This window comes from Fusarium redolens (assembly GCF_020744475.1).
Source record: "Fusarium redolens strain MPI-CAGE-AT-0023 chromosome Unknown BKA55scaffold_5, whole genome shotgun sequence".
NCBI classification, from domain to species: domain Eukaryota; kingdom Fungi; phylum Ascomycota; class Sordariomycetes; order Hypocreales; family Nectriaceae; genus Fusarium; species Fusarium redolens.
Window position 1 is genome coordinate 2426660 of NW_025763668.1, and position 23204 is coordinate 2449863.

At 48.3% G+C, this 23204-nt stretch overlaps 8 protein-coding genes across 8 annotated transcripts; 4 read left to right on the forward strand and 4 right to left on the reverse strand.

The window, feature by feature from the left end:
• Nucleotides 1-243: 243 nt before the first annotated feature.
• On the reverse strand, nucleotides 244-3664 carry BKA55DRAFT_592417 (uncharacterized protein; the record flags this gene model as incomplete). Its single annotated transcript, XM_046195388.1, has 6 exons — nucleotides 244-477; nucleotides 544-1754; nucleotides 1803-1983; nucleotides 2059-3379; nucleotides 3443-3524; nucleotides 3631-3664. The coding sequence occupies 6 exons, from the start codon at nucleotides 3662-3664 to the stop codon at nucleotides 244-246; spliced, it is 3063 nt and encodes a 1020-aa protein (XP_046052436.1).
• A 1262-nt stretch (nucleotides 3665-4926) lies between these two features.
• Nucleotides 4927-5343, forward strand: BKA55DRAFT_305275 (uncharacterized protein). The gene has a single exon (XM_046185612.1). The coding sequence runs from the start codon at nucleotides 5030-5032 to the stop codon at nucleotides 5240-5242; it is 213 nt and encodes a 70-aa protein (XP_046052437.1). The 5' UTR covers nucleotides 4927-5029; the 3' UTR covers nucleotides 5243-5343.
• Nucleotides 5344-6211: 868 nt separating this feature from the next.
• Nucleotides 6212-8029, reverse strand: BKA55DRAFT_506190 (P-loop containing nucleoside triphosphate hydrolase protein; the record flags this gene model as incomplete). Its single annotated transcript, XM_046187246.1, has 2 exons — nucleotides 6212-6703; nucleotides 6755-8029. 2 exons carry the CDS (start codon nucleotides 8027-8029, stop codon nucleotides 6212-6214), a joined length of 1767 nt encoding a protein of 588 aa, XP_046052438.1.
• A 685-nt stretch (nucleotides 8030-8714) lies between these two features.
• On the forward strand, nucleotides 8715-10948 carry BKA55DRAFT_563155 (uncharacterized protein). The gene is made up of 3 exons (XM_046192365.1): nucleotides 8715-9220; nucleotides 9276-10654; nucleotides 10709-10948. The coding sequence occupies exons 1-3, from the start codon at nucleotides 9175-9177 to the stop codon at nucleotides 10880-10882; spliced, it is 1599 nt and encodes a 532-aa protein (XP_046052439.1). The 5' UTR covers nucleotides 8715-9174; the 3' UTR covers nucleotides 10883-10948.
• Nucleotides 10949-15665: 4717 nt separating this feature from the next.
• BKA55DRAFT_537419 (uncharacterized protein) lies at nucleotides 15666-16367 on the forward strand (the record flags this gene model as incomplete). The annotated part of the gene is made up of 2 exons (XM_046189912.1): nucleotides 15666-15919; nucleotides 16025-16367. 2 exons carry the CDS (start codon nucleotides 15666-15668, stop codon nucleotides 16365-16367), a joined length of 597 nt encoding a protein of 198 aa, XP_046052440.1.
• Nucleotides 16368-16618: 251 nt separating this feature from the next.
• BKA55DRAFT_563161 (uncharacterized protein) lies at nucleotides 16619-17620 on the reverse strand. Its single transcript, XM_046192366.1, has one exon. The coding sequence runs from the start codon at nucleotides 17464-17466 to the stop codon at nucleotides 16627-16629; it is 840 nt and encodes a 279-aa protein (XP_046052441.1). The 5' UTR covers nucleotides 17467-17620; the 3' UTR covers nucleotides 16619-16626.
• Nucleotides 17621-17674: 54 nt separating this feature from the next.
• BKA55DRAFT_563162 (uncharacterized protein) lies at nucleotides 17675-19258 on the reverse strand. Its single transcript, XM_046192367.1, has one exon. The coding sequence runs from the start codon at nucleotides 19180-19182 to the stop codon at nucleotides 17773-17775; it is 1410 nt and encodes a 469-aa protein (XP_046052442.1). The 5' UTR covers nucleotides 19183-19258; the 3' UTR covers nucleotides 17675-17772.
• Nucleotides 19259-21154: 1896 nt separating this feature from the next.
• BKA55DRAFT_592422 (aspartic peptidase domain-containing protein) lies at nucleotides 21155-22629 on the forward strand (the record flags this gene model as incomplete). Its single annotated transcript, XM_046195389.1, has 3 exons — nucleotides 21155-22066; nucleotides 22127-22274; nucleotides 22325-22629. The coding sequence occupies 3 exons, from the start codon at nucleotides 21155-21157 to the stop codon at nucleotides 22627-22629; spliced, it is 1365 nt and encodes a 454-aa protein (XP_046052443.1).
• Nucleotides 22630-23204: the final 575 nt, after the last annotated feature.

Genomic DNA, 23204 nt, shown 5'->3' on the forward strand with positions numbered 1-23204 from the left:
CGATGTAAAAAATGGAGCAAGGAGTCAAGAGACGGGCGTTCCGAAAGAAATAGAGAGGCTTAACTTCTCGTTAATGGTATATACGCCTTGATGGCATCTGACCTATGTACAAATCTATATACGATAAAGAGGCTCGCCGGTGACAGAAGTCCATCTTCTGGCACATGATAGAAAATAAGGGGATCGACGGATCTGGGCTCTTTCATCTTCCCATTCAACATGTAAACCGGGAGTTGTCTCAACTCAGCTGGCTTGGGCTTGGGCTTGAGGCTGAGCAGGAACCTGACCATTAGTATTTGCCTCTTCAGCTACGGCCCCTTCTTGAGTTTCTTCGGGCTCCGCAGGCTTAGGCTCTGGAGGCGGAGGGAATGGTCGAATCTCCTTTTTGCCATTGGCCTTGTAATGAAGGACAATATCATTACCTCCCTTCCACAGATGAGTTCGAAGGGTGGCCAGTGTCGTAGCAGGGGAAAGTAACTGGACAAGTGTTAGCACATGTAAATGCCCGTGATCGTGTCATGAATTAAAGAAGAGATCATTTACCTGTTCGTTGCAGTACAGTTCTAAGTACTCCTCTGGCTTCATAGGGTTCACCTCAGGCTCCTCAAGTGGAGGCTCAATCCTTTCTGCAACATACGAGAGAATCTTTTTAACTCGAAGCATGCGGTTAGCATTGAGCCTGTTGTTTCCATCGGCTGAAGCAATAGCTGGCAGACTGTCATCCATCGGATACAAGACAAACGAGACCTTTACAGGTTCTTTGAAGGGCAGTGTGTTTTGAAGAAGAACATCACCCAGCCACATGGGAGCCTTCTGTTCGATAAGGTCTGCATCCTTGCCAACATCCTGGACAGTGCCCTGGTACAAGTTGGCGCTGCCACCTGTAGTCTCTTCTTGGATAACCACCTTAGTTCCTGGCGGGAGCTTCAGGACGGGTGTATCGCTAGGCAAACTGGGTACCACTCGTGACTCGACCGGCTTGTCAGGGTTGTCGGCTAGTTGCCGCTCGTATTCCTGATGGATCTTCTGAATCGTACCAAAGAAACTGTCATCAACCTCCTTTTCCTTTTCATGGACAGATGAAGACTCAGACTCTTCTGTCTTTTCCTCCACAATCGCAGGCTTCTCTGTGGTGGCCTGAGAAGCTGATCGCGAAAGCTTCTTGGTACCAAAAGTCATCCTGAACTTCTTCTTGCCAAATGGTGTGCTTGGGGATTTTGCGCTGTCTGCCTTGTCCTTATCTTTATCCTTCTCTTTATCACCATCTATGGACTTCTTCGAGTCCGCCTCATTCTGCGTGGGGGTTGACACCATGCTCGCTGCCTTGACTGCTGATTCAAGCAGTTGTAGGGGGCTTGTAAAGTAGTCTTCCTTCTCCGTCGAAGGACGGCTGACGTGCGAGGTTCTCTTTTCTATAGGAGTCATTGGACTTGTGGCCGCGTTTTCAGGAACATCGGGCAAGCTGTTTTGGCCTGACATGATACTTGGACCAGGTGTTGCCAAACCAATCCCTAAACCTGGAGTATTGGGATAGAGATTTGGCTTTGGAGTAACCTGGTCTGCGTTATCCCAGTCCGGGATGACTGACTTTGGTAATGATATCGATAATGGAGCAGTGTCAACAGGTCCTCCACTGGCAACCTGCCTTGCCTCAAGACCCTCATTGAGCTTCTGACGGTGTGCCTCATCTCTTCTGATCTCCTCATCAATGAGATCGGCAAAGAGATACCGAAGGATCCATTTTCCAAGGCTGACTGGTAGAGTGTTAGCGGTATCTTGGCAGTCATCAAAAGCGCACTTACTTCTCTGATCCTCTCGAAATTCTATGTTATCTGGCAAATCTAGCTCGTCTGCATATACTTCGGCATCGAAACAATTGAAAGGCTCCAGAACCACGGTCAGATTTCCTGAGCTGAGATCGATAGAGCACCAAGGAGCCACGGCTTCAACAGTGTTGACGAGATGCTCCACATCCTCCAGATGCTGTTTGCCAAAACTTTTGATTGGTTTGCACTGAAAAAGTCAGCTGTATTCATGCTCATGATATTTCAGACAAACCTGGATCAAATCCCATAGCAATACGTCGCCAGCGGTGTCTGACGTCAACACACGTCTCCTATCGTTGAGTAGCCTATGCTTGAGCAATCCGAATTGTCCCTCGATCGTTTCCTCGGCAACTGCATGGATGGGTTTGATTTCAGGCTCTGAAGAGTCTATGATGGCTTCGGATCCTTTCCGTGCAGTAGCATCCGTGATGGTGGCAGAGTCGGGATCTGGACCAGATCGCGCAGGGAAAGAAGCAGCTGCAGAGATACGCAAGATAGATTCAGCTGGTATCTCCTTCTTTGTAGTTCCGTTAGTAGTAGCCGGAGGAGAAGTCTCGCGGGGTCTGCTTGAAGCGTTCGATGTAGCTCTGTGGTGTCGAACAGACTCCGGAAGCTGTATGTTGGTGCCCGTGTCAACGTCTTCCCATCGATTGATTGATGACCTATTCGTTGCTGTCCAGATATGACCTCCAGCTGCGACAACCTTGCCCACTCCTATGTGTTCATGCGCTACAGCAAGACTCAGGCCATCGTCCATATCCTCAAGGCTACCGCGCACATCTGTTTTGGCGACCAAGCCCGAGCGATCAGAGCTGTAGAATACACCTAGGCTTGGGTCGTCTGAGAACAGCGACCAAACACTCTCGTCATGCATGGAGAAAGTATACATGCATCGACCGTTCTTGATACTCCACATCTTGACCGTTTTGTCGGCACTGGCACTCAAAATCGTGTCGCCAGCATCGTCTATGAGAATAGCGCGGATATTGTCGACATGACCAACAAGTTTTGAAACCTTGTCACCAGTTCGGGGATCGTATAAGCGTACCGTCTTCTCGGGACCGCCACTGGCCATGATATTTCTCCCCACGCGAAGGGCATATACAGAACCTTTCTCAGCAATTTCTTCTCCCTGTACATCGATCTCGAGTGTTTTCCCAGCGCCATTAAGATCCCATAAGCATATTTTGCGGTCAAGGCCACCAGATGCGACCCAATTTGCGCCCATATCTGGGGGCGGAGTTGTAACACATTTGACATAATCAGCATGTTCGCCTATTGTCGCGGTGCGGTTTTTGTCCTCTTCGGAATACGGTCGCCAAACCTTTACTGTAAGGTCGGATGAGCCAGATACCAGGGCAGTATTGTTCTGAGCGAGGGCAATGTCGTTGATCCAGTGCATATGGGCATGGGTTTGAGCGCGAAACTTGGTCGTGTGCTTCGGCTTCTTGTCTTCGGAATTGGCAGGCGTCGGGTCGGTAACATCGCTGCGGCTTTTGAGGTCGAGGTTCAGATCCCAAGCGCATACTATGCCATCTCGGCCACCTGAATATCTGAATGAGGTGATGTTAGAGCTGTACGGATCGGACCGAGGGTGTCGGTGTGAAGGGGCTCACAGAATCGCATTGTCGTTGTCGATGGCAAGGCCATTGACACCTAGACGATGGCCGCCTTCAGATGATTTGGCATTTTCGAGGACTGTACATGTGTTAGCAACTAATTCGAAGCTGAACGTATGCAAGAGAGAATTGTTCGACAGGCGGGGTTGTTGGGGCGGTTAGAGCGGTTGGGGATGAAGCCTCACCATAGCTGATTCTCTGGCGTGCCTTCTTAGCCATGACTTGAATAGCTAAGTAGCTTGCTTACTGAAGCATGCGCAAGTAACGGGAAGACAGGTACCACAAGCGACGGGAAGGCGCAGAAAGAGGCGACCACGGAAAGAGGTGGAAAGAGGTAGTATTAGTCTGTGGTCTGAATTGAGTGCTAAGTTCGGTCTGTCTTAATGCTGTGCGTAGTGGTTGTGGAAGATGGTAGGTCGTGATGATTGTGGAATGCGGGATGGGGAAGCTTGAAAGTGGAGGTGCCCCGACCTCATGGCAAGTATGTACGTACCTTAGCTGGCGGCGGACATGACGCCGAGTAAGGACAATACGACGGGGTGAGTGAACCAATCTTTAATAGTGGATCAAATGGAACTTTCCTTGTTTAATCGACGAATATCCTAGGGGTTTGGGGGTTTGTTGGGCCGATGAACCGGTAGAGCAAAGGATTCACGGCCTTCCACTGAGTCTACCTGTAGGTAGAGCCCTCGTGAGCTCTAGACTCTCGACTTGGAAGCTGGAGAACTGATAGACCCTGTAAACTGTGCCCCTGTACCCCTGTCGCTCACTCAAATACCCGGACTCTCAAGCCGTCAACGGCGGGGCTTGACTGCACATCCGCCCACCTCAACTGAAGCCCAGGGCAATTCTTAATTGACACCCATCCAATCCAGTTCAGTTTCATCTCTTAAGTCCACTTGTCAGTTGTGACAGTCGTTCTTTGATATCTGCACTCAAGAATAAGTGGACGATAGTCTCGTAAGATCTGTTGCTTTCATTATCTGTGACAACATTCAAATGTTTGTTTAATAAATGTCAATTGAGTCTAATGTCTCAGATCCTGTGCAGTCTGTCGTCCACTCACATCCTCCCGATGACACGACTGCATGAATAACCTCATAAAACATGCTAGATTATCATCATAATGCAAGATATAGAATTACTCGGGTCGTAAAGAGTAAATCCAAAAGTCCCATAAACTCCAAATAACTCGTTTTCCAAGAAGATAGCCTCTCCGTACTCCAGGCTCCAAATTCAAACCCGTATTGTTCCGAATTATCCAACGATTTTCTCCTCGATCCTCCCTCCCTTGCTTCACTGGCAAACGCAGCAGCCAACGGAGCACCATCGAGAAGACTTGAATCGACCGGGTCTGTTTTCACACTGCGCGCATTCATCGTCGACTTTGGTGATATCCTCTTTTCTTCCTGGACAATCCTCTCTGTAACATCTTGTGTTGCCGCGCAGGACACGATGTCCGCACTTGTGCTCGATCAACGTCTTGGTACACATTTTATGCTTTTCGGTTGAGATTTTATCTCTTTCTTGGGATGATGTTGAGTTTCGTAGTGAATTGTTTAGTTCTGTAATGTTGGGAGTTGGATGAGATGGTATGTCGGACTCGAGATCATGCCAGGCGTCTGCCTTTTGTTGGTCTTTGAATCCAGTGAAAGAGGGATAAATTGTGAGTCAATCGCAAAGGACAACTGTTGTTTAAATGCGCCAGATTGTTGCGAGGGTGTTACGCCGTCAGGTCAGCTTCCATTCAGCTTCGGCCCAGCTCAGTTAGTTCAACTTATAGTCAGTCAACTTTAAAGTCGTGTGAGATTTTGACAAGCAGACAAAAACTTGGGACACACGAATAGTTATGTGTTATCTAAAGAAAAATAGAAGCAACTGAGCCTCAACAGCTAAAAAAGAACATGACGCGGACTCTGTCCCCAAAGGGAGAAGGGAATGAAGCTCGTGACGCGGCTTTGACCAATGGCCGCGTGGGTGTGGTAGATGTTGCACTTGGAGCATGCCGAGACCCCCGGTTCCGATTCAATACGAGGTCTATTTAGACTGAGACTGAGACTAGACGGGTAAAGCAAACAACGTTAAATCGTATGAGGCATTTCACTTCCGGCCTGGTGTTGGTGGGCAATGCCACTTTTGATGGCTTGATTAAGCACCTTGACAACTCAAAGATCTCGCTGCAACGTACCTGAATGACATTGTCGATCGATCCTCGGTCCGCGGGTTCCTGAATATCCGTCAACCTATTAAACACAGCCAGTTTCATCCGTGAATCATCTTGCACTCGGAACATATTTGATGAGTGCATTGTCAGAAATGGCAGAACAATTGGAGAGGCCTAAGCACTGAAAAGCACTAGAATTCTATTCAACTTCATTCTTCAAAATCAATTCGGACCCCATTTGATGATCCCTGTAAAAATGAAATAAAAAATGAAAGCTCTGGAATCCATAGCTGATAACCATGGCTCAATTGAGAGATCACGCTACTCAATTTCTCACCACCTTACGGGCGCCTTCTATAAGACATGGCTTACATGTAAGCAAATTTATCATGACCAAGAATTACACCATCTCTCTATAAGGTATGTCTCAAGATTCACCTAGCAAAGGATTGGAAACAAAAAGGTCTGTCTATGATCCTGCCGTAGCTTGGTACCATCATTACATTTTGCAAAACCTAACGCCGTGCTGAAGGCCTCCCATATACACCGACAGTCAGTTTGACTGACCACTACTTCTTTCTTCTCTCGCTTCCCGCACCATTCTACCTGGTGAACTTGTTTCCTTGACCCTGTCGTGGCTGACTACCATATGCTCTGCGTCCCTGATGCTTCTTGTCCCTGCTCATGCTAGCACCGAGGGTGATGTCAACACGAGGTGGTACTGTGAAGCCAAAGCTTTTGGCGACCTTGGCCAGATCCAGCTTGTTGATATCAAAAACACTGCGCAGCGAGTGAGAGGCGTAGGCGTGGAGGTAGCTGCGGTAGCCATCCTTGGCACTCTTGTTCAAGTAGTAGTTTGAACTGATGAGCTTCTCGAGTTGAGACTGAATGTTGATAATTTTGGGGAAGTCATATTCTACGACGGGGACACGGGCGGCCTTGAGGTGCGACAAGAAGCCAACCTCGTTGGGCTGAAGGATCAGAAGAGATCGGCCCTTGGTGTTGCTGCCTCGGGCAGTTCGACCGACACGGTGAATGTAGTCGCGGGGGTCATCCGGGGGGTCGAACTGGACAATCCAGTCAACGGAAGGAATCTGATACAGGTTAGCAATTTGTCAATGCAGTGATTCAGATGAGACACATACATCAAGGCCACGGGCGGCAACATCAGTGCAGATCAGAGTACCCTGCTTGGCATTACAGAACTCGAAGAAGGTGTTTGTTCGCTTCTGCTGCTTCTGTTTGCCGTGGAGGTCAAGAACAGGAATATCGATATAGTTGAGGAGTTCGGCGTGATATTTCACACAAGCACAACTACTGAAGAAGACAATGATCTTCTTCTTGAGATTGCGCTTGAGGAATGAGAAGAGAAGATTGAATCGCTTTTCGGCATCGCAGATAACGTAACCCTGTTCCAGGCCCTCCACAGTGCTGTACTGCTTCTCTTCATCGACGTTGATGTATAGAGGGCCAGGACGCAACGAGATACGGGCAAGATCCTCAACCTTGGTTGTTTGAGTAGCAGAGAAAAGCATTGTCTGTCGGTCCTCCTTAGGGAGAATCTTGATAATCTGTCGCATTTCATCCTCGAAACCAATCTCAAGAATTCGATCCGCCTCATCAATAACAAGGGACTTCAGGTTCTTGAAAACGAAAGGAGTGTTTTGCAGATGGTCGAGCAGACGTCCAGGGGTGGCAATAAGTAGGTTAACACCCTTGGCGAGCTTGTCGGCCTCAGCGCGACGGTTTGCGCCTCCGATAACAATACCGTAAGTTTGTGAGTGGTGGGCCATGAGTTCTCGGGCAACACCAAAGATCTGGAGGGCCAACTCGCGAGTTGGGGAAACAACAATGACACCAGTACCATTACGAGGCTTGAAACGCAGAGAGCTCAACATCTCAATGACAGGAATAAGGAAGGCCAGAGTCTTTCCAGAACCAGTCTTGGCAGCACCAAGAACATCGCGACCAGCCAACGAGGGAGGAATACCTCTCCTCTGAATCTCAGTCATCTTGGTGAACTTCATCTCATTGATGGCCTTCATGGTCTTCTCGGAAAGATTCAGCTCCGCAAAAGATTGCGACTCAGCTCCAGCAACTGGGGGTAATGTGAGCTTTCCGCCATCAGGCAGATCTGTGTTGTCCTCGGCCTTATCTTCGGTATCCTCCTCTTCCTGTTCTTCGCCAGACTTGGAATCTTCGGCATCCTCATCAGCCTCATCGCTCTCGTCCTCGTCCTCCTTCAGAGCCTCCTCTTCCTCGTTGGAAGAATCGTCTTCGGGCTCTTCGCGGGGCTCGGGTTCGGTGCGCTTGACTTTCTTTGATTTCTTTTCGGGAACGGTAACAGACTTTTTCCCTTTTGAAGCCTTGACGCCATTGGCGTCCTTGAACTTGCGTTTCTTGCTGCCGGCGAAATCCATCTTGTTTGCGCGTAAGGTTGATATTCTGTACAACCGATCGTCTTGCAGCAACTGAATCGAGAACTTTTTTTCAGCGATAAGAAAAGTCTTGGGGCGATAAGCGGTCACTTGTTTTTCCGCTCACTCCACCGGGCAAGCTGTTTAATGTGCAGTAACCCCCGCTGTGGATTCAGCGGCAAATGTTGTTGCAAGCTTGCCTTTCTAGGACTAGTTCCAGGTCTGATGACTTCGGTTTGTACAATTGGGTCACAATGGAAACTGAATTGATCGAGGTACAGATGCAGAGAGGAAGATCATGTATAAGTTTGCAAGTTGTGCCTCGAGCCCTAATAAGGAAAGCTTATATGCCTGTTGCCTGGTGAATACATTTCAAGTCATAGTGTAAAAGAGTTTCGCTCCATCGAGGGCTGGGCTGCGCACCGAATTGAGGATACAGAAAGGAAATGCAGACTGGGTAACAGAAAATTACTGCACGCCAAGAGCAGACGACACAAATACAGAATAAAGCCTAGTGCGAAAAATACCCATGAAATGTAGGCTCAATATTCGCTCAGTCTTGTCTGTACTTTAAAGTAGCAGTGGAGGGATGTCACTTAAGTTCCCAACGAGGTTTAGCCCCAAGTCACGCTACACTGCAGGTACTAGAGTCTAGGTACTGTAGGTAGTGGAGGTCCGAACCTTCGCGCTTCGGTCATCCACTCTTGTATGAACCTGATTCTTCCAAATCAGATTCCTTTCTCCCTCTTCATCTCATCTGCGCTTTCGAGACATCGCCCCTATCGCTGCCCGCGACATTATTAATCACACTCACTGCGATCGCATCAGCCTTGATTCGCGACCCGAGACATATATTGGCGATCTGTCAACATCCCTGAAGCCTTTACATTCAGTCATCGCAAGAAGACTCGATCTCATCCTTACCTCAGATTGTGACCGGCGGATCCGTCAACTCGTTGCGATACCGACCTTCGAAACCCGTCGCATTTGTTCGTCGCGATTAGGAAACCTCACTTACAAGACAATTCAATTCCAAGTTTCTCATCATTTCATCGAGCTATTCACTATTCTCTGGTTTATCCCCACGACGAAAAACTAGCTCCTTGCTCGTGCTGGCTCCTGTTCAGCTCCACTAGCAGCGCAGCACAATGGCGAATCCTCAACCTGATATCCAGAGTATTCTGGCCGCACTCGGTATGTCAGAACAACTCATATTGCATAATCTGCGCTTACTGACTTGTTCACACAGCGTCGCAGCGGCCGACAGGGACCCCGACCCAGACACCACCCGGCGCTCCCAACCAGGCATACCCTCCCCCGCCTGCGTCCGCGCAGCCTGCGGCCACATACCAGCCGCCCCCTCCGAACTCCAGCAGCTATGGTGCACCTGGCTACAATGGCCTCCCTGCGCCATCATCCAGCGGAAACCTTGACCTGAGCTCGATTCGACCCGTGAACTCGGGAACATTGAGTATTGCTGATGCGATTGCTCAAGCCAAGGCTTATGCCGCCGAAAAGGGTGTGACATCCTACGACCGCCCCCTTGTCTATGCCTCCGAGTCACGAGGACCCGATCGAGGATACAACCGCTCAAGATCACGATCACCCGCCCGTGACGAGTTCCGTGATGGCGTGAATCCATACAGAGATGAGCGACGTGGTGGTGACCGAGGCTCGCATGGTCGCGGCTATGGTCGAGATCGTTCTTACTCGCCAGGCCCCCGTGGTCGCAATTTCTCTCCTCGAGGAAGCAATGGACGCGAGAGGTCTCCTTTGAGAGGAGGGGATGACAACTCGGAGACCATTGAGATCGATTCAAGTCTTGTAGGCCTCATTATCGGCAGACAAGGAGAGAATCTTCGACGCATAGAATCTGAATCCAACTGCCGAGTCCAGTTTCTGGCCGCCACTGATGGTGGTCCGCACAGGCTGTGCAAGATCTCTGGGCCGCGGCACCGTCGTGCTGAAGTGAAGGATGCCATTAACCGTATTATCGACGATAGCGGAATGGGCGCTCTCAACCGCCCCGAAAAGCCTCGCGACCCCAACAAGGGCGGTGCTGCGGCTCTACGCGAAGGGGAGGACCACATGCAAATCATGGTCCCTGATAGGACTGTTGGCCTGATCATTGGGCGTGGCGGTGAAACTATCCGTGACCTCCAAGAGCGATCCGGTTGCCATATTAACATCGTTGGCGAATCTAAGAGTGTGAACGGATTGCGACCTGTCAACCTCATCGGCACGCGCGAAGCTGCCGCTCGCGCCAAGGATTTCATCATGGAGATTGTTGACAGTGATAGTCGAGGCGACGCGCCGCCGCCTGTTAAGAGGTTGGGAGGTGGAGGATCAGCTCCTGGAGGCCGCCATGATGCTCCCCAGAGGGATGCGGGAGGCTCTGGTGGCCCCGACAAGATCAATGATGCTGTATATGTGCCTTCAGATGCGGTAGGTATGATCATAGGAAAGGGTGGCGAGACGATTCGGGAGATGCAGAACACCACCGGATGCAAGATCAACGTGGCTCAATCTTCTGGTCCCGGTGAGACTCAAAGGGAGATTGCCTTGATAGGTTCGCGAGATAGTATTGCGCGAGCCAAGCTTGCCATTGACGAGAAGGTGGATGCAGTGGTAAGTCTCATCCCAACACGAACACTTCTATTTACGCAGCTAACATGTGAATAGCGCCAGAAAGGCAGTGGTCCACGTGGTGGTGGTGGTAGTGGCAGCGGCCGTGGACATCAAGACCATGACAGGCCCAGCTACTCTCAACCGCAAGGTTCCAGTGCTCCTACTAACCAGCCCCCTCAACCGGCTTCAGCTGATGGATCTGATCCATACGCTCAATGTAAGTCTTGATATGTTGTGCCCTTGTGCCCTTGCTGAATGCTAATCAACATAGATGGTGGTTACCAGAATTACCTCGCGCTGTGGTATCAATCCTTGATGTACCAACAACAGCAAGGCGGACAAGGTGCCCCCCCTTCCGGTGCTCCTGCGCCTGGAGCATAAGTGATGTCCTGTCTGCTCGCTCGTGCTTGGGTGACCTTGATTGAGCTCTCATCCGCAAAAGCCGCGGATCGAGGGTACTATCTGGTGGTTTGATTGATATCATGCCAATGTTTTGACGCTCTTGACGCCTCTCTGCACTCATAGCCCGTTGACACGACCTACGACTGTACATCGCCCGTTTTCCTTTCCCGTCTTTTGATGACTCCTTGGACTCAACTTCTCTGATGAAATATCACTTGACTCGGCTGTCTTTACAACATTAATATTGAGGTGCAAGATCGGGTGCGACGTCCATGGTTATCCTGCCATGACCTCATTCGAATTCATTTAGGCGATCCTGGACTCGATGCTGAATGCTTCCACGAACACTTGAAGTTGCCGCCGTCTCTGCTGGCTCTCCCACGATCATGTTGCTACTGGCTTGCGGACTGACAACTCACGACTAATGCGTTGATGACATGTGCGATTTCTGGTGCCAGCTCATCCCTTGGTATGACGTACATCCTGAAACTTGCGATTTGTCGTGGTACGGCTGAGTTAAGTTGAGATGTGAACCGACCAACTCAATCGCACGAAACTCGGATCTCAATCCGAACTGGGCCAGTAGTGTCTTGGTGCACGTGGTGTCGCTTGTCTCTTGCCCCTTTTCCAATCAGGCTCGTACGGTATTGGATGAATCGACTGTCTCGTGCAAGTGGTCTCCTTGCTTCTGCATGTATGTTGCGTGTTGAGTTGCCTAGCAATTCGCCATGTGCACCAGCTCGCTACTCTTTTCATCCACGTTTTCATTTGAGTCTAGCTTCAACACCAGACAGTCTCATCGCTTGCATGTCATGAGGAAAGGGAATGTATACTTTGGTGACGGTGGGTTGGATTGGAGAAATGGAGTTTCGGATTGAATTGCCATGTATTACCATCGTAACACTTACTTAGCCTTACACAACCGTGGATTTTCACGTTTATCAAATCATGTCTTTTCCCGTAGTGAGTTTTGAAGGTCACTAGAGTCTCCTAGAAGTACCACTACGAGAGTCTGGCAGTTCCTCAAGACCAGTATTCTTTGTATTAAGGGCTTGAGTATGCTAAACTTGAGCACACTGCCGTGGTACTCCCAACCGATGTATGAACTATCCAGTGCTTTCATGATCTAGACAGATGCCTAAGACTTTTCTTTGTGTTGATGGTGGTGTAGCAGATATGTGCCGTACCCATGAAGACAACAGAAGTGGTGATAGAACCCAGTGAACCGAAGTGACTGCCTTCAACCCTAATCTTTGGAGTCCTTATAACTACTAACCAAGAGATATAAAGCTTTAATGGGAGACGTTGATTCTGTGTAATAAGATATTGAGACCAGCTTTGGACGGATACAATGAACAAACCCTACACTTTTACTAATGTAACTAGTTATCTTTTGCATCTTGACAGCTTTAGAGATCTTGAAATCCTCTGGACTCGATGAAGGTAGCTCAGGCAAGTGCATCTTAGAATCTTGAGTGAGATGGAAGGAGCTATAGATGGATTCGTCAAATATTGATCGTCCCCAGGCACGGAGGGCAGGGTACCTTACTTCCACTTACAAGAATCATCTCGACAACAATAACACTCGCTTTATCAATTATTACAACCCTCTTCACTATCAAACTCTTATTCTTCATTTCATCATGGAATGGGGCCGAGTTCCGTGGTGGTTACTAAGGCGGCGCCCTCAAGTCAAGCGCCAGTGCTTCTGCGAGTATCGATGCATCGTCTGCCGCAGCGTGATCAGTTATCACCCCAGCGAGAAGACAGGAACCAAATTTGTCTTTTCTAATAGGTGCTACAAATGCAAATAGGAAATATCATACTGTCTCGCAACGTATGAGGAGACATCTTCGCAACATTTTATCCAAAGAAGGCTCCCACTGGTGCAAGAGGCAGAGCGGATGGCAGACAGATTATCTGATGCCTTGAATCAACTGTGAGTTAACTACCCCTGTCACAACTGCCGCGTAGTGGTGGAAAGAGACGCTGTTGGAAACTTCAGTAGCGTAAGACTTCGTTCAAGGCTTACTTAATGCGATGTTGGCGTACAGCAGACCATCGACACCTGTTATCAACCCCAATGATGAACAAGATGAAGCAGATCCAGACCCCTGGACTCGAGATCCTAACAACCTACGGGATCGTTACCTCGATGCGATTGCCCGAGATGCCCATCAAGCCGATAATGCGCCTGCACCACACCAGAGCCCCAACGAGCCAGAAGAGGGGCTCAACATTATGAGAGACCTATAAGTCGCGCAAAGAACACATAAGTGATGCAAGGGGACGCTTGGGATGTCATGAAGAAGCTATATTTAATGACCCCTCGAAGAACCCAGAAACCACAACTGAGGGCTGTATTCACTCTGTAACAGCATTTGATGACAGAATATTCTCGATAGCCATGCTCGAAGACTCAGATGAAGGAAGGCAAGGTGCCTTTTACATGGAGGTGAATCATTCATACCGAGGAAAGCTTGTCAGCCAGTCAAACTCCAAATCAGCGGGTGTTAAAGAAACCGAAGAGGCGGCTCGGAGCAGGGGGTTGAGGTTAGTGTCGACTTCGACAGTTGTTACAAAAATGAAATAAAATAAAGCGTGCTATCACTTTTACCCCAAGCTTTCTTCTTCTCAGATATGATTTGTGATCAGCATGCACATTGACGTTTTCTACTTCGAATCTAATATGAACAACTAGAGAACCCAAAAAACTCTGTTGTGTTGTAGCTGCATCAGAGTAACGGAGCAGTCTTTGGAGTCTTTGGGGGAGAAAAAGCCTTTGGAGATACTTACCAAAGTGAACCGCATCTTTCAAGTGTCTCCCCCGATGTTCAGGGTTTAGAGTTGGAGTAGCATCAAGCAATAGACCTTACTTAAATCACGAGAGATGTCTTTGTAACAGCGCAATGCATTGCCTGGTAAGGAATCGCTCCTCACTTCAGCATTAGAGTTGTCTACCGGAGGAAGTCCGCCGGCGCATAAGCGTATGAGGTACTCAGATTCATCATGATCAACCGCTAAACCTCAGTCGTCAGTTTCAAACTCGGTACATGCGAGCTCAGAAACGGTGAAACCCAATATCAGAGAGTGTCTGGATGAAACTGACGGAATTTTAGTCTAGAAGCATAAAACTGGTAAGTTACGCCCGTAGAACATTTGTTTCGTACTTGAGATGACGCCCCGGGACGGATAGTGGGAGAGCTAGTAGGTTTTATGATAGTCTGATGGAGGTCCTGAGAATTCCAGTCATGGTGGCTAGTGAAGGAGAGAACGAAGGATTCGGCATATGTGCAGCCCAACACGGGAGACACCATCATGAGATATCACGATCATGCGGGAGGATTACACAAGTTTGTCCAGAGATCAACATCTTGGGCTGAACTGAGTCAGGAATTAAGTGAATTCTTGGATACGCATTCAGATGAATTATTTAGTTCAAAATGGGATCGGATTTAAGACTTCCTGGGTTTGCTCTAGCTCACCCTCTCATGCCAGGCACCACATGCCACAGACTCTGGGGAAGAAAGCCCGAGCCGGGAAAGGTTATCGCCAGCAAACGTCTTCCCGTCAATGGTGAAGATACTCAATAGGACAGGACCCGAGGAGATGGGACTTTTTGACCACTGCCATGAGATCCCTGCTAGCAGGATCGTCATGCGTGATGATGATCGCTGTGGTGTTTGAAGATCAAGGCGTTAGTCTTCCAGGAACACGGCGTTTTGTGAATGGCCTCATTTGCCTCTGCATGATGCCTCGGTAAGCTGAAAAGAATCGGTACGTTTCTATAATTCCAACTACTGACCTGAAGCTATCCCCAGGTTCAACAGTAGAGACATGTTAACGGGTACTGCCGAACATAGAGCTTCCAGAACAAAGTCGAGAACCCACAAACTCCCCCCACGAAATGGGTCAAGTGCATGATCACAGAGTCTAGAACTCATAAGCGAAGGACTGGGGAATTGTCAGGCGGTGGCAGTGAAAGAGAAGCCAACTATTACAGTACTAGTTAGTGGCGAAACCATACATGCCTAGCGTTGGAGGAAAGCTTATTGCCCCAAAGCCAAGGGGAGAAAACGAAGCATCAGAATGAAACTGGAAGTGATGTGTTGACGTGAGGCAGCTGAAGATAACTATCGCTTGGACCTTTTGGTGATAACTATACCTTACCGTACCTATCATAGGCGAGATGAGGCCTGAAAGCGCCAAGTTTAAGACACGTCCGTTTGTGGCTGTTTTATGTCGTATCTTTGTGTGACGTGACGTTGGATTAACGGTGTAGAAAAGGGAAAAAGGAGTAATTAGAGTTGGCCGTTGCCTCGTCGAATTACGAATGTTGTGTTGTATTGGATCGCGGTGTATGCCGTAGCACATCATTGCGCATCACTCACCCACGGGCTTCTTATATTAAAATCACCATGTCCTCTCACTTTCCCACGGTCATTGCGGCTCTTTCAATTCTTCATCTACCGCGATAGATCTTCTCCTTCTTCTCTTTAGCACGAAGTATCGGTGTCAACGTTTTACTGGTTTATTTCTATCACCACCCTTTTTGCTGTCTTTCTGTTGGTGGCTATCAATCAACCACGAACCAACCAACGCCAAGTCCATGTTATTGCTTTTTTCTACGAATTGCATATCAAAGAAACATCGACAATTTCTGTGGCTTTCCCCTTCGCGTTATCCTTTCGGCATCAACATCGACGTTGCATTGTGGCTTGCTACTCTCTTCGGCACTCACTCGTCTCGCGTCCTACTTTACAAAGCGTCGCTTGATGAAGACACCAATTCGGTATTTGGCATCTTCTCCAACCGAGACATCGCGAGGATCTCCAATACAAGAAACAGGGCCACCAAGACAAGGTAATTCTCACCAACAAACGCCTTCACTTACACATACTAACTCTTGAGGAAGTCCCTATACCTAATATCGTGACATCGTGTCACGCATCGCTGAGGTATCACCAGCCAATTTTTCCGGGCAGACATGTGTCGAATGATGATCTTCAGAGGACATTGCACGCGTTGCGACCAGCCTCAGACTTGGGTTGATTTGACCCAAGAACTGTCCTGCCTCGATGCCAAGAACAACGGATGGTTCGGTGGATGTCGGCGAGGTATCCTCGTTGAAGAACATGACTTCAACCAAGAATGCTCCATATGTCATGAGGAAGATGAGGGCATTGGAGGCTTAGATGACAGCCATGTAATGCCCTACCAACAGACACCACAGACACAAAGCAGTCTTGGCAAAAGAGCAGCTGGGGACCGGGGAGGATCTAGCGATGGCTCAAAGAAACAGAGGACTTGAACAAAGTGAACGCTTATCGGCGTTGGATTTACTTTTGGGAACCATGCATAATAATGGGACGGATATTGGACGGACTTTTTACTGGAATATCTACGATCGACATTTACGTGATCTAAATGAGAAGAGAAGAAACAGAGGTAATGAATAATGAACAATGAGCTTCAGGATCTTCCAGGCAACTAAACTAAACGAATGTAATATACTTATCTATGGGCCCAGCTAAGTCTATCATATCTATACAGAAGATTGAATGTCTAATCTAAAATTCTTTCCCTTCCCAAGTCTCTTGAACAACCTTCCAGTATCTATCAGCATCAACTCTGACATGTGCAACATGAGCACCTCCTTTGAACTTTTCTGTTCTAACTACAGCGCCATTCTCCTTTGCTTGTTGAGCATGTGATTCAACATCCTCCCAGCCAACTGACAGATCCGCATCTCCGTAAAGATATGCCCGCATAGTCTCTCGGCTGATCCTCTCTGGCGTATTGAGAGCCGAGGCATAGGCAGAATGTGGTTCCACACCTAGCCATAGCTTGTAGTACACCCATGCAAAACCCAAAAACACCCAGACGAGGGGAGATAAAAATGGTGGAAACCCGGTCGAGAGGACATGATGGTCGCGTTTCCAGTGGAAGTATCCAGGGCATGAGTCCATCACGACAGCATGTCGAGGAATTGGTTTACCGCCTAGTGAAGTTTCCCACATCTCCCAAAGCGTGGCAGCAGAGCTGACACCTCCGTTGGAAAAGATATGGATAAGAAAGTTGGGCCCATCTTCTCCCTTGTTGTTAACGGACTGCAGAATTGGTAAAGCAGGCTCAAACAGGCGACGACGTAGGGCTGGTTGAATATATAGCTTGGTAGAAGCGCGGAAGAGGAGAATGGCAGATCTTGGATAGAGCTCGCGATACTCCAATATGTACTTTGCTATGTGAATATCCCGTGCTTCCGACCAAGAAAGAATAATAATGAGTGGAGGATCACCAGAAGCTGTATTCTTGGGAGTGGCTGATGTCGATTTATCGGGCCGAAAATAGGACACGGCTGGACTAAGAGCGTCCATGAAAGCCAAAGGTGACGCCGTGGAAGTTGCCATGATGAAGCCTTGATTGAGGTGATCTAAGTCTGGATGATAAACAGGCTTTGGCTTTGGCCCGACGAGGATATGTCCGTTTTATACAAAAAGGATGTTAGGACGTTTTACCTCCGGGTGACGCTCCGTAATAATCGGGTCATTTGAGAAACCGCGGCCCCGCTGGAACCGGAGCCGGACGGAGGAACAGAGTCACTAGACCGGAGGCACTCGGAGACTTTCTTACACATGGCACCAATCATAGGCTGAGACTCTTCAGAAAATAATGTATTATAGAGAGATGCCAAGACTTTTCTATGTCGAAACTAATCATGTCTCCAAACTTTCAACCGAGAGAACCTGCTCCTCGATCAAGTCAAAGAACTTCATCGCTTCATTCTCAGCCTTAATTTCATCAACCCTCTTCTTGAAGCTGTCATCTGCCAGAACACGCTCAACACCTGATCGCACCATATCAGGAGTAGGCCGGCCTGTTTTCAGGTTAACCGCAACACCACTCCATTCTCCGCGCATCGCAATCTCAGGTTTGTCTTCAGTCTCACCTGCAAGAACCAAAGGAACACCATTAGTTACTCCATGAAGAAAGCCACCATATCCAGCATTCATGACGAACACTGAAGCATGAGGTAGGAGAACGTCATAAGGGAGATAATCGATGACGCGGGTGTTGGAAGGAATAGTGACGTTGTCAGGTAGAAAAGCGCCCCTTTGACCAAGGATTGCTACGACGAGAAGATCATCGCGGTCAGAGAGGGCTTTGATAGTAGGAATGATAAGGTTGGTTGCGTCGCGAGCAATAGTTCCCTGAGTCACTGCAACGATACGCTGGTCCCCACGCTTCACATCATCCCACCACGATGGATAGGTAAAGTCTGTAGGAATAGGTTTGGGTGTTGCACAACCTGAGAACTTGACATTTGAGGGCACATCAGATCGAGAATACTCGAGACTGGGCGGACACATTTGAATTGAAAGGTCATGCATGAGCATCCAATGGTGGAAAGGAATCTGAGGCTCGAGAATCTCGGTGGCGCCAAGATCCTTAAGAACCTCTTCCTGATGGGCGATAACATCAGCAAAAGGTCCACCAACCATCATCTGGTTCATGAACTGATTCCTCGAGCGGCCAGATTCTGTTGAGTCAGGAGGAAGACCCGGACCAAAAGGTGCAGTGTCGATGCTGGTAGCCATGTATGGAATAGGATTCAAGTTGATCACCTTGGGTCGCCTCGTATATCCCCTGGGGAGAGGTGCACCGAGAGACATAGGGTTGGCACCCATGAAGCAAGTCTCTGGCATAACAACAACTTCTCTCTCTGGATCCTCAGCTCGGATATCCTCGAGAACTCCCTTGAGGATCCTCCAGCGTTCAGGAGTTTGTCCAGTGAAGATATGTCTGATATCATAAAGGAGTCGAGGAATGCCAGCGGGAATAGCCTCACGTTCTGCCATGAGCTTGGGGTTCACTAGAGGTGGGACGGTAACATGTTTGGCCCCGGCGTCTGTGATTGCTCTCTCGAATTGGTCGCCGGCGATGAAAGTGACCTCGAAGCCACGATGGACTAGATCTTCTGCGATTCGAATCAGGGGGTATGTGTGGCCGTCCACAGGAGTTGCACCAAAAACAAGATGGGGTTTCTTAGTGTTGGCTGGGCCAGTGATTGTTGTCTTCTCGATACCAGTAGCTATTTTAGTTACATTAGACAGATGGGATGCCATGATCGTGTAAGGTAGAAGGAGAGATGATATTCAAAGAGAAATTAAGGCTGGGTATACAAGAAGAGCTATGAAAGCAATACTGGTGGGACAGGACATTGAAAGAGGGCAGATGCCTTCCTTTTATTCCTGAGAGGTAATCATCATTCTTCATAGCATACACCTCTCAGCCTTTCAGAGGCTGAGAACCCTGCAGGTATGCTCAAGCTACTGGGACAAATGCAGGCCGTCAACACTGAAAAAACCAATAAAACACAATATCTTCCGACAACTTAAGCCTCATACCGTAAGGCTCCAGGATGACCATCCAAATCTTGATATTGCAGCAAAGCCCCATAGCTGACGTCTCGAGGGATGGTAACCTAGAGATACTCCTATATGCAAGTCTGCTTACTGTAAGACGATCTCACACCCACAATTGACAATCCAAGCAGCGTCCTAACGGTCCAAGCCTCCAGCCCTGCCGTTACTTGATTTCTGAGCCAATGAATCCCGGCACGTTACGGAGATGAACATGACAAGCGCCGCGCTATCGTGGTAGTGTAGCGGTGCATCAGCCCTATCTCGGCTGTGTAAGATGATGGCATCTGCATATTCTTCGTTGATTCGCCCACATATGTGCGATATACGAGTAGATGCTAGAAAGGTAGTGAGATTTTCGCTCGATTTTGGAAAGTGCTTGTAGTGAAAGGCTGCTGATAATAGGTTTGTATTTCCGGAGTTTGGAAGTGCATGTGGATTCAAACTACTGGAATCCAGTACAGTAGAAGGGCCAATCATGAACTAATTTATTTTACATAGACCAGGCAGAGTATGGAGCATGCTCGTTTAGAAATACGTAAAAGGTTAGATTCTGTAAGCGGGTAGTTTTGTCTACAAGACTAGGGACTTCAGTCAGTAATGGCTCATTTCGCTGCTGACATGATATTTGAGGTATCAGATCGATAATGCACAGTCTAGGCAGTAGCTTACTTTTTTCTTGTAGTGAAATTTAGGACCATTTTCACTGTTAAATGCTTATCGAATAGAGTACATGAGATTTGTAGATGACATATTGAGGTTGCTTAATATAGAATCAAGTTTCAGATAGGCAGCCTCGCAGTAAGCTTGCGAGAATTAGTCAGCGCATTGTCTTGTTTCTCGTTTAATCTAACCAGTCGGTAACTCAAATAATCTGTCATGACTATCTCTTGAAACTTGGAAACAAGACTGAGTTATGTAGCACCGGATCTGAGGTTCTTATTCATTGAGCCCCAATGTCTTGTTCTCTTCGGGAACCTGCAGGACATTCGTGTATCTCCGCATGGAAAAGAACACCTGAGAGCTATGTCAGCTTTGTAAGTCTACCGAGTAGCTCGTTTATGGGCTCTGTATATGATTAGACTTGGTGACGTTTCCCCCTGCGATCTGTGATTCGCGAGATCTGAGTGCAGGCAACGACACGAAACAACATGATATGCTCATACGAAGTTGCCCATTCATTGTATTATCTAATTGCCAAGTAGTTGTGTAGGTATAGAAGGCATGAAAGAATTTCAATCTCGGCCTGAAGAAAGGCATGGTATCATTGACTATAAGCCTTAGCATGTTGAGATGATCACGCCTTGAGCCCCAAAGCAATTTGAAAGGGGATATCTTCTTATCGGATGAGCCAAGTAGGAAAGGTATATATATCGTCTCGACACTGAATTAAATTAAGCTTCGTCATAATAGGTAGGAATATTGCCTTTTCAGCGAGTCTCCTATCGTTGTTGCACCTTCCACGCCATATAGCCGAGCCAGAGGAGGAAGGCACCACCACGGCACTGCCAAAGGAGCTACCTGCAACTTGAAAGGGTGATTTTTTATGCACAGGTAAACTCCTTTTCAAAATTTCGGAGGGTTTCAAAACATCACATCTTATCCTTTACATCGACAACCTCACCCGTTCCTAACATCCCGCGACAACCTTGTACCTAAGGTACTCATTGTCAAGATGAGAACGCTTCACCTTATCTTCATTCTCCTCGCCAGCACTATAGGCCCTGCTCTGGCGGCCGTGGCTAGCAATGAAGTTACCCAAGCACAGTGGGATATTTCAACTTCACTCAACGGCTTCTCCTTCGAAAGAGCCAAGGCCATCTCTGCCAAAACCATTGACCGCACTGGTGTTCGCATGTCACGACTCAAGAGCCTTAAGCACCAGCCTGACTCTCACCCGAGATCTGCTCTCTCCCATTCCACACGAACTCATCTCGCAGCATCTGGAAAGGGTACCGCTCCTCACCAGAACATTTCTGCTGTCGGGAGCTTCTCCACTGCGTATGCTATTCAGTGCACCTGGGACGACACCCCCGTTTGGCTCATCTTCGATACTGGAAGCTCTGATACTTGGGCCGCCAAGACTGGATTCACCTGTGAGGATGCATCCGGCAACGTGAGGAAAACCCAATCTCCATGCAGCTTCGGCCAACCTCATATCAAGAACTTCCTTCACGATATCTCCGAAGTCTACTTTCATCGCCGTTATGGTTCTGGAGAAGATGTATCAGGGCCTATGGGAGTCTCTGATATCGCTTGCGGTGGAATTTTGGTCCCCAAACAGCAAGTCGGCTTGGCCAGTAGAGCCTATTGGCGTGGCGACAACACCACTGTTGGCATTCTAGGCCTTGCCTATCCATCCCTAACAAGCGCCTACCTCGGTGACCCTAACGATACATCCGATGAGTCTGAATGGGACAATTACCCTTACTCCCCTTGGTTCACCACAGCTATCTCAAAAGGGGTGGTCGATCCTGTCTTCAGCGTCTCTATCGAAAGAAACACCAGTGATGGTGTCCTGGCCTGGGGCGGCCTTCCTCCTATGCCATGGGGACCCAGGTCGTTTGCAGCAACAGATCTCATCATTGTCAGTTAATCCGGCAGGGAGAGGGTCTCTTTAACGTTAGTGTTTCTAACAAGTTTATAGGCAAAGCTCGTCGAACGGGAAAAGGCTGGCTGGGAACCTTCTTTCTACACCATCATTCCGGATGGCTTACAATGGGGAAGCACAACAGACACTGCAAAATACCCTTACATCGTCGACACTGGGACCACAATGATGCATATTCCTCCTCGTTAGTTGACTTATCTTTGCACTCCTGGTATCTACTAACAACCCCCAAAGCACTAGCTGAAGCCATTGCCAAAGCTTTCCAGCCTCCAGCCACGTGGATGTTTGAGTGGGGTGCCTACTTTGTCGATTGCAATGCCACTCCTCTCCATTTTGCGGTCATCATCAAAGGGGTTCGGTTCTGGATCAACCCAGCTGATCTGATTTATCAGGATTTCACCGAACCGGTGACTGGAAAATGTGCAATTGCCATTTCGACGGGCGGATCTGGGCCATATATTTTGGGAGATTTGTTCCTGCAGAACGTTGTGGCCGTCTTTGATGTGGGTGGCGCAGAGATGCGTTTCTACTCCAAATAGCTGTCCTTGTTTTGGCAATGACCTAAGTCCAGGAAGCCTGTCGCCTGAGGAGCAAACAAGGAGTGTAGCCCTATGGAGGTGGAATGTCAAAGGTGTAAAATATACTGGTTGAAGCTGAAACTGTTACCACCATGCATTCAGTGCTTACTTGAACAGTCATAACAAGATCCGTCAGCTAGTGTACGAAGCAGGATGTCTTTGTCCAGGTATTCCAGATAGTGGAGACGGCCATAAAATTGCAGATACAAGAAAGGATGTTGTCTATATAAATCCAGCTCCCCAATGTTAGACTAACAATGTAACCGATAACCGAGTTCTAAGTTCTAAACAAGTCTGCTATTGGGTGCTTTCAGCCAAGAGCCGGACTGGCGTAATGGCTAACGCGTCTGACTGAGTATTCCTCCTCAACACCATGGTTCGACGTCTAGTTGGCGATGTTTGCTAACATTTGCCCAGTCTAATCAGAAGATTGTGGGTGTCCCTCTTTTGGCTTGTAATCTTTTTATTCCTATTCATTATATAGAAGAGGCGTTGGCGGCTTGGATTCATGTCTATGCCCCTTTTCTAGGTTGAAA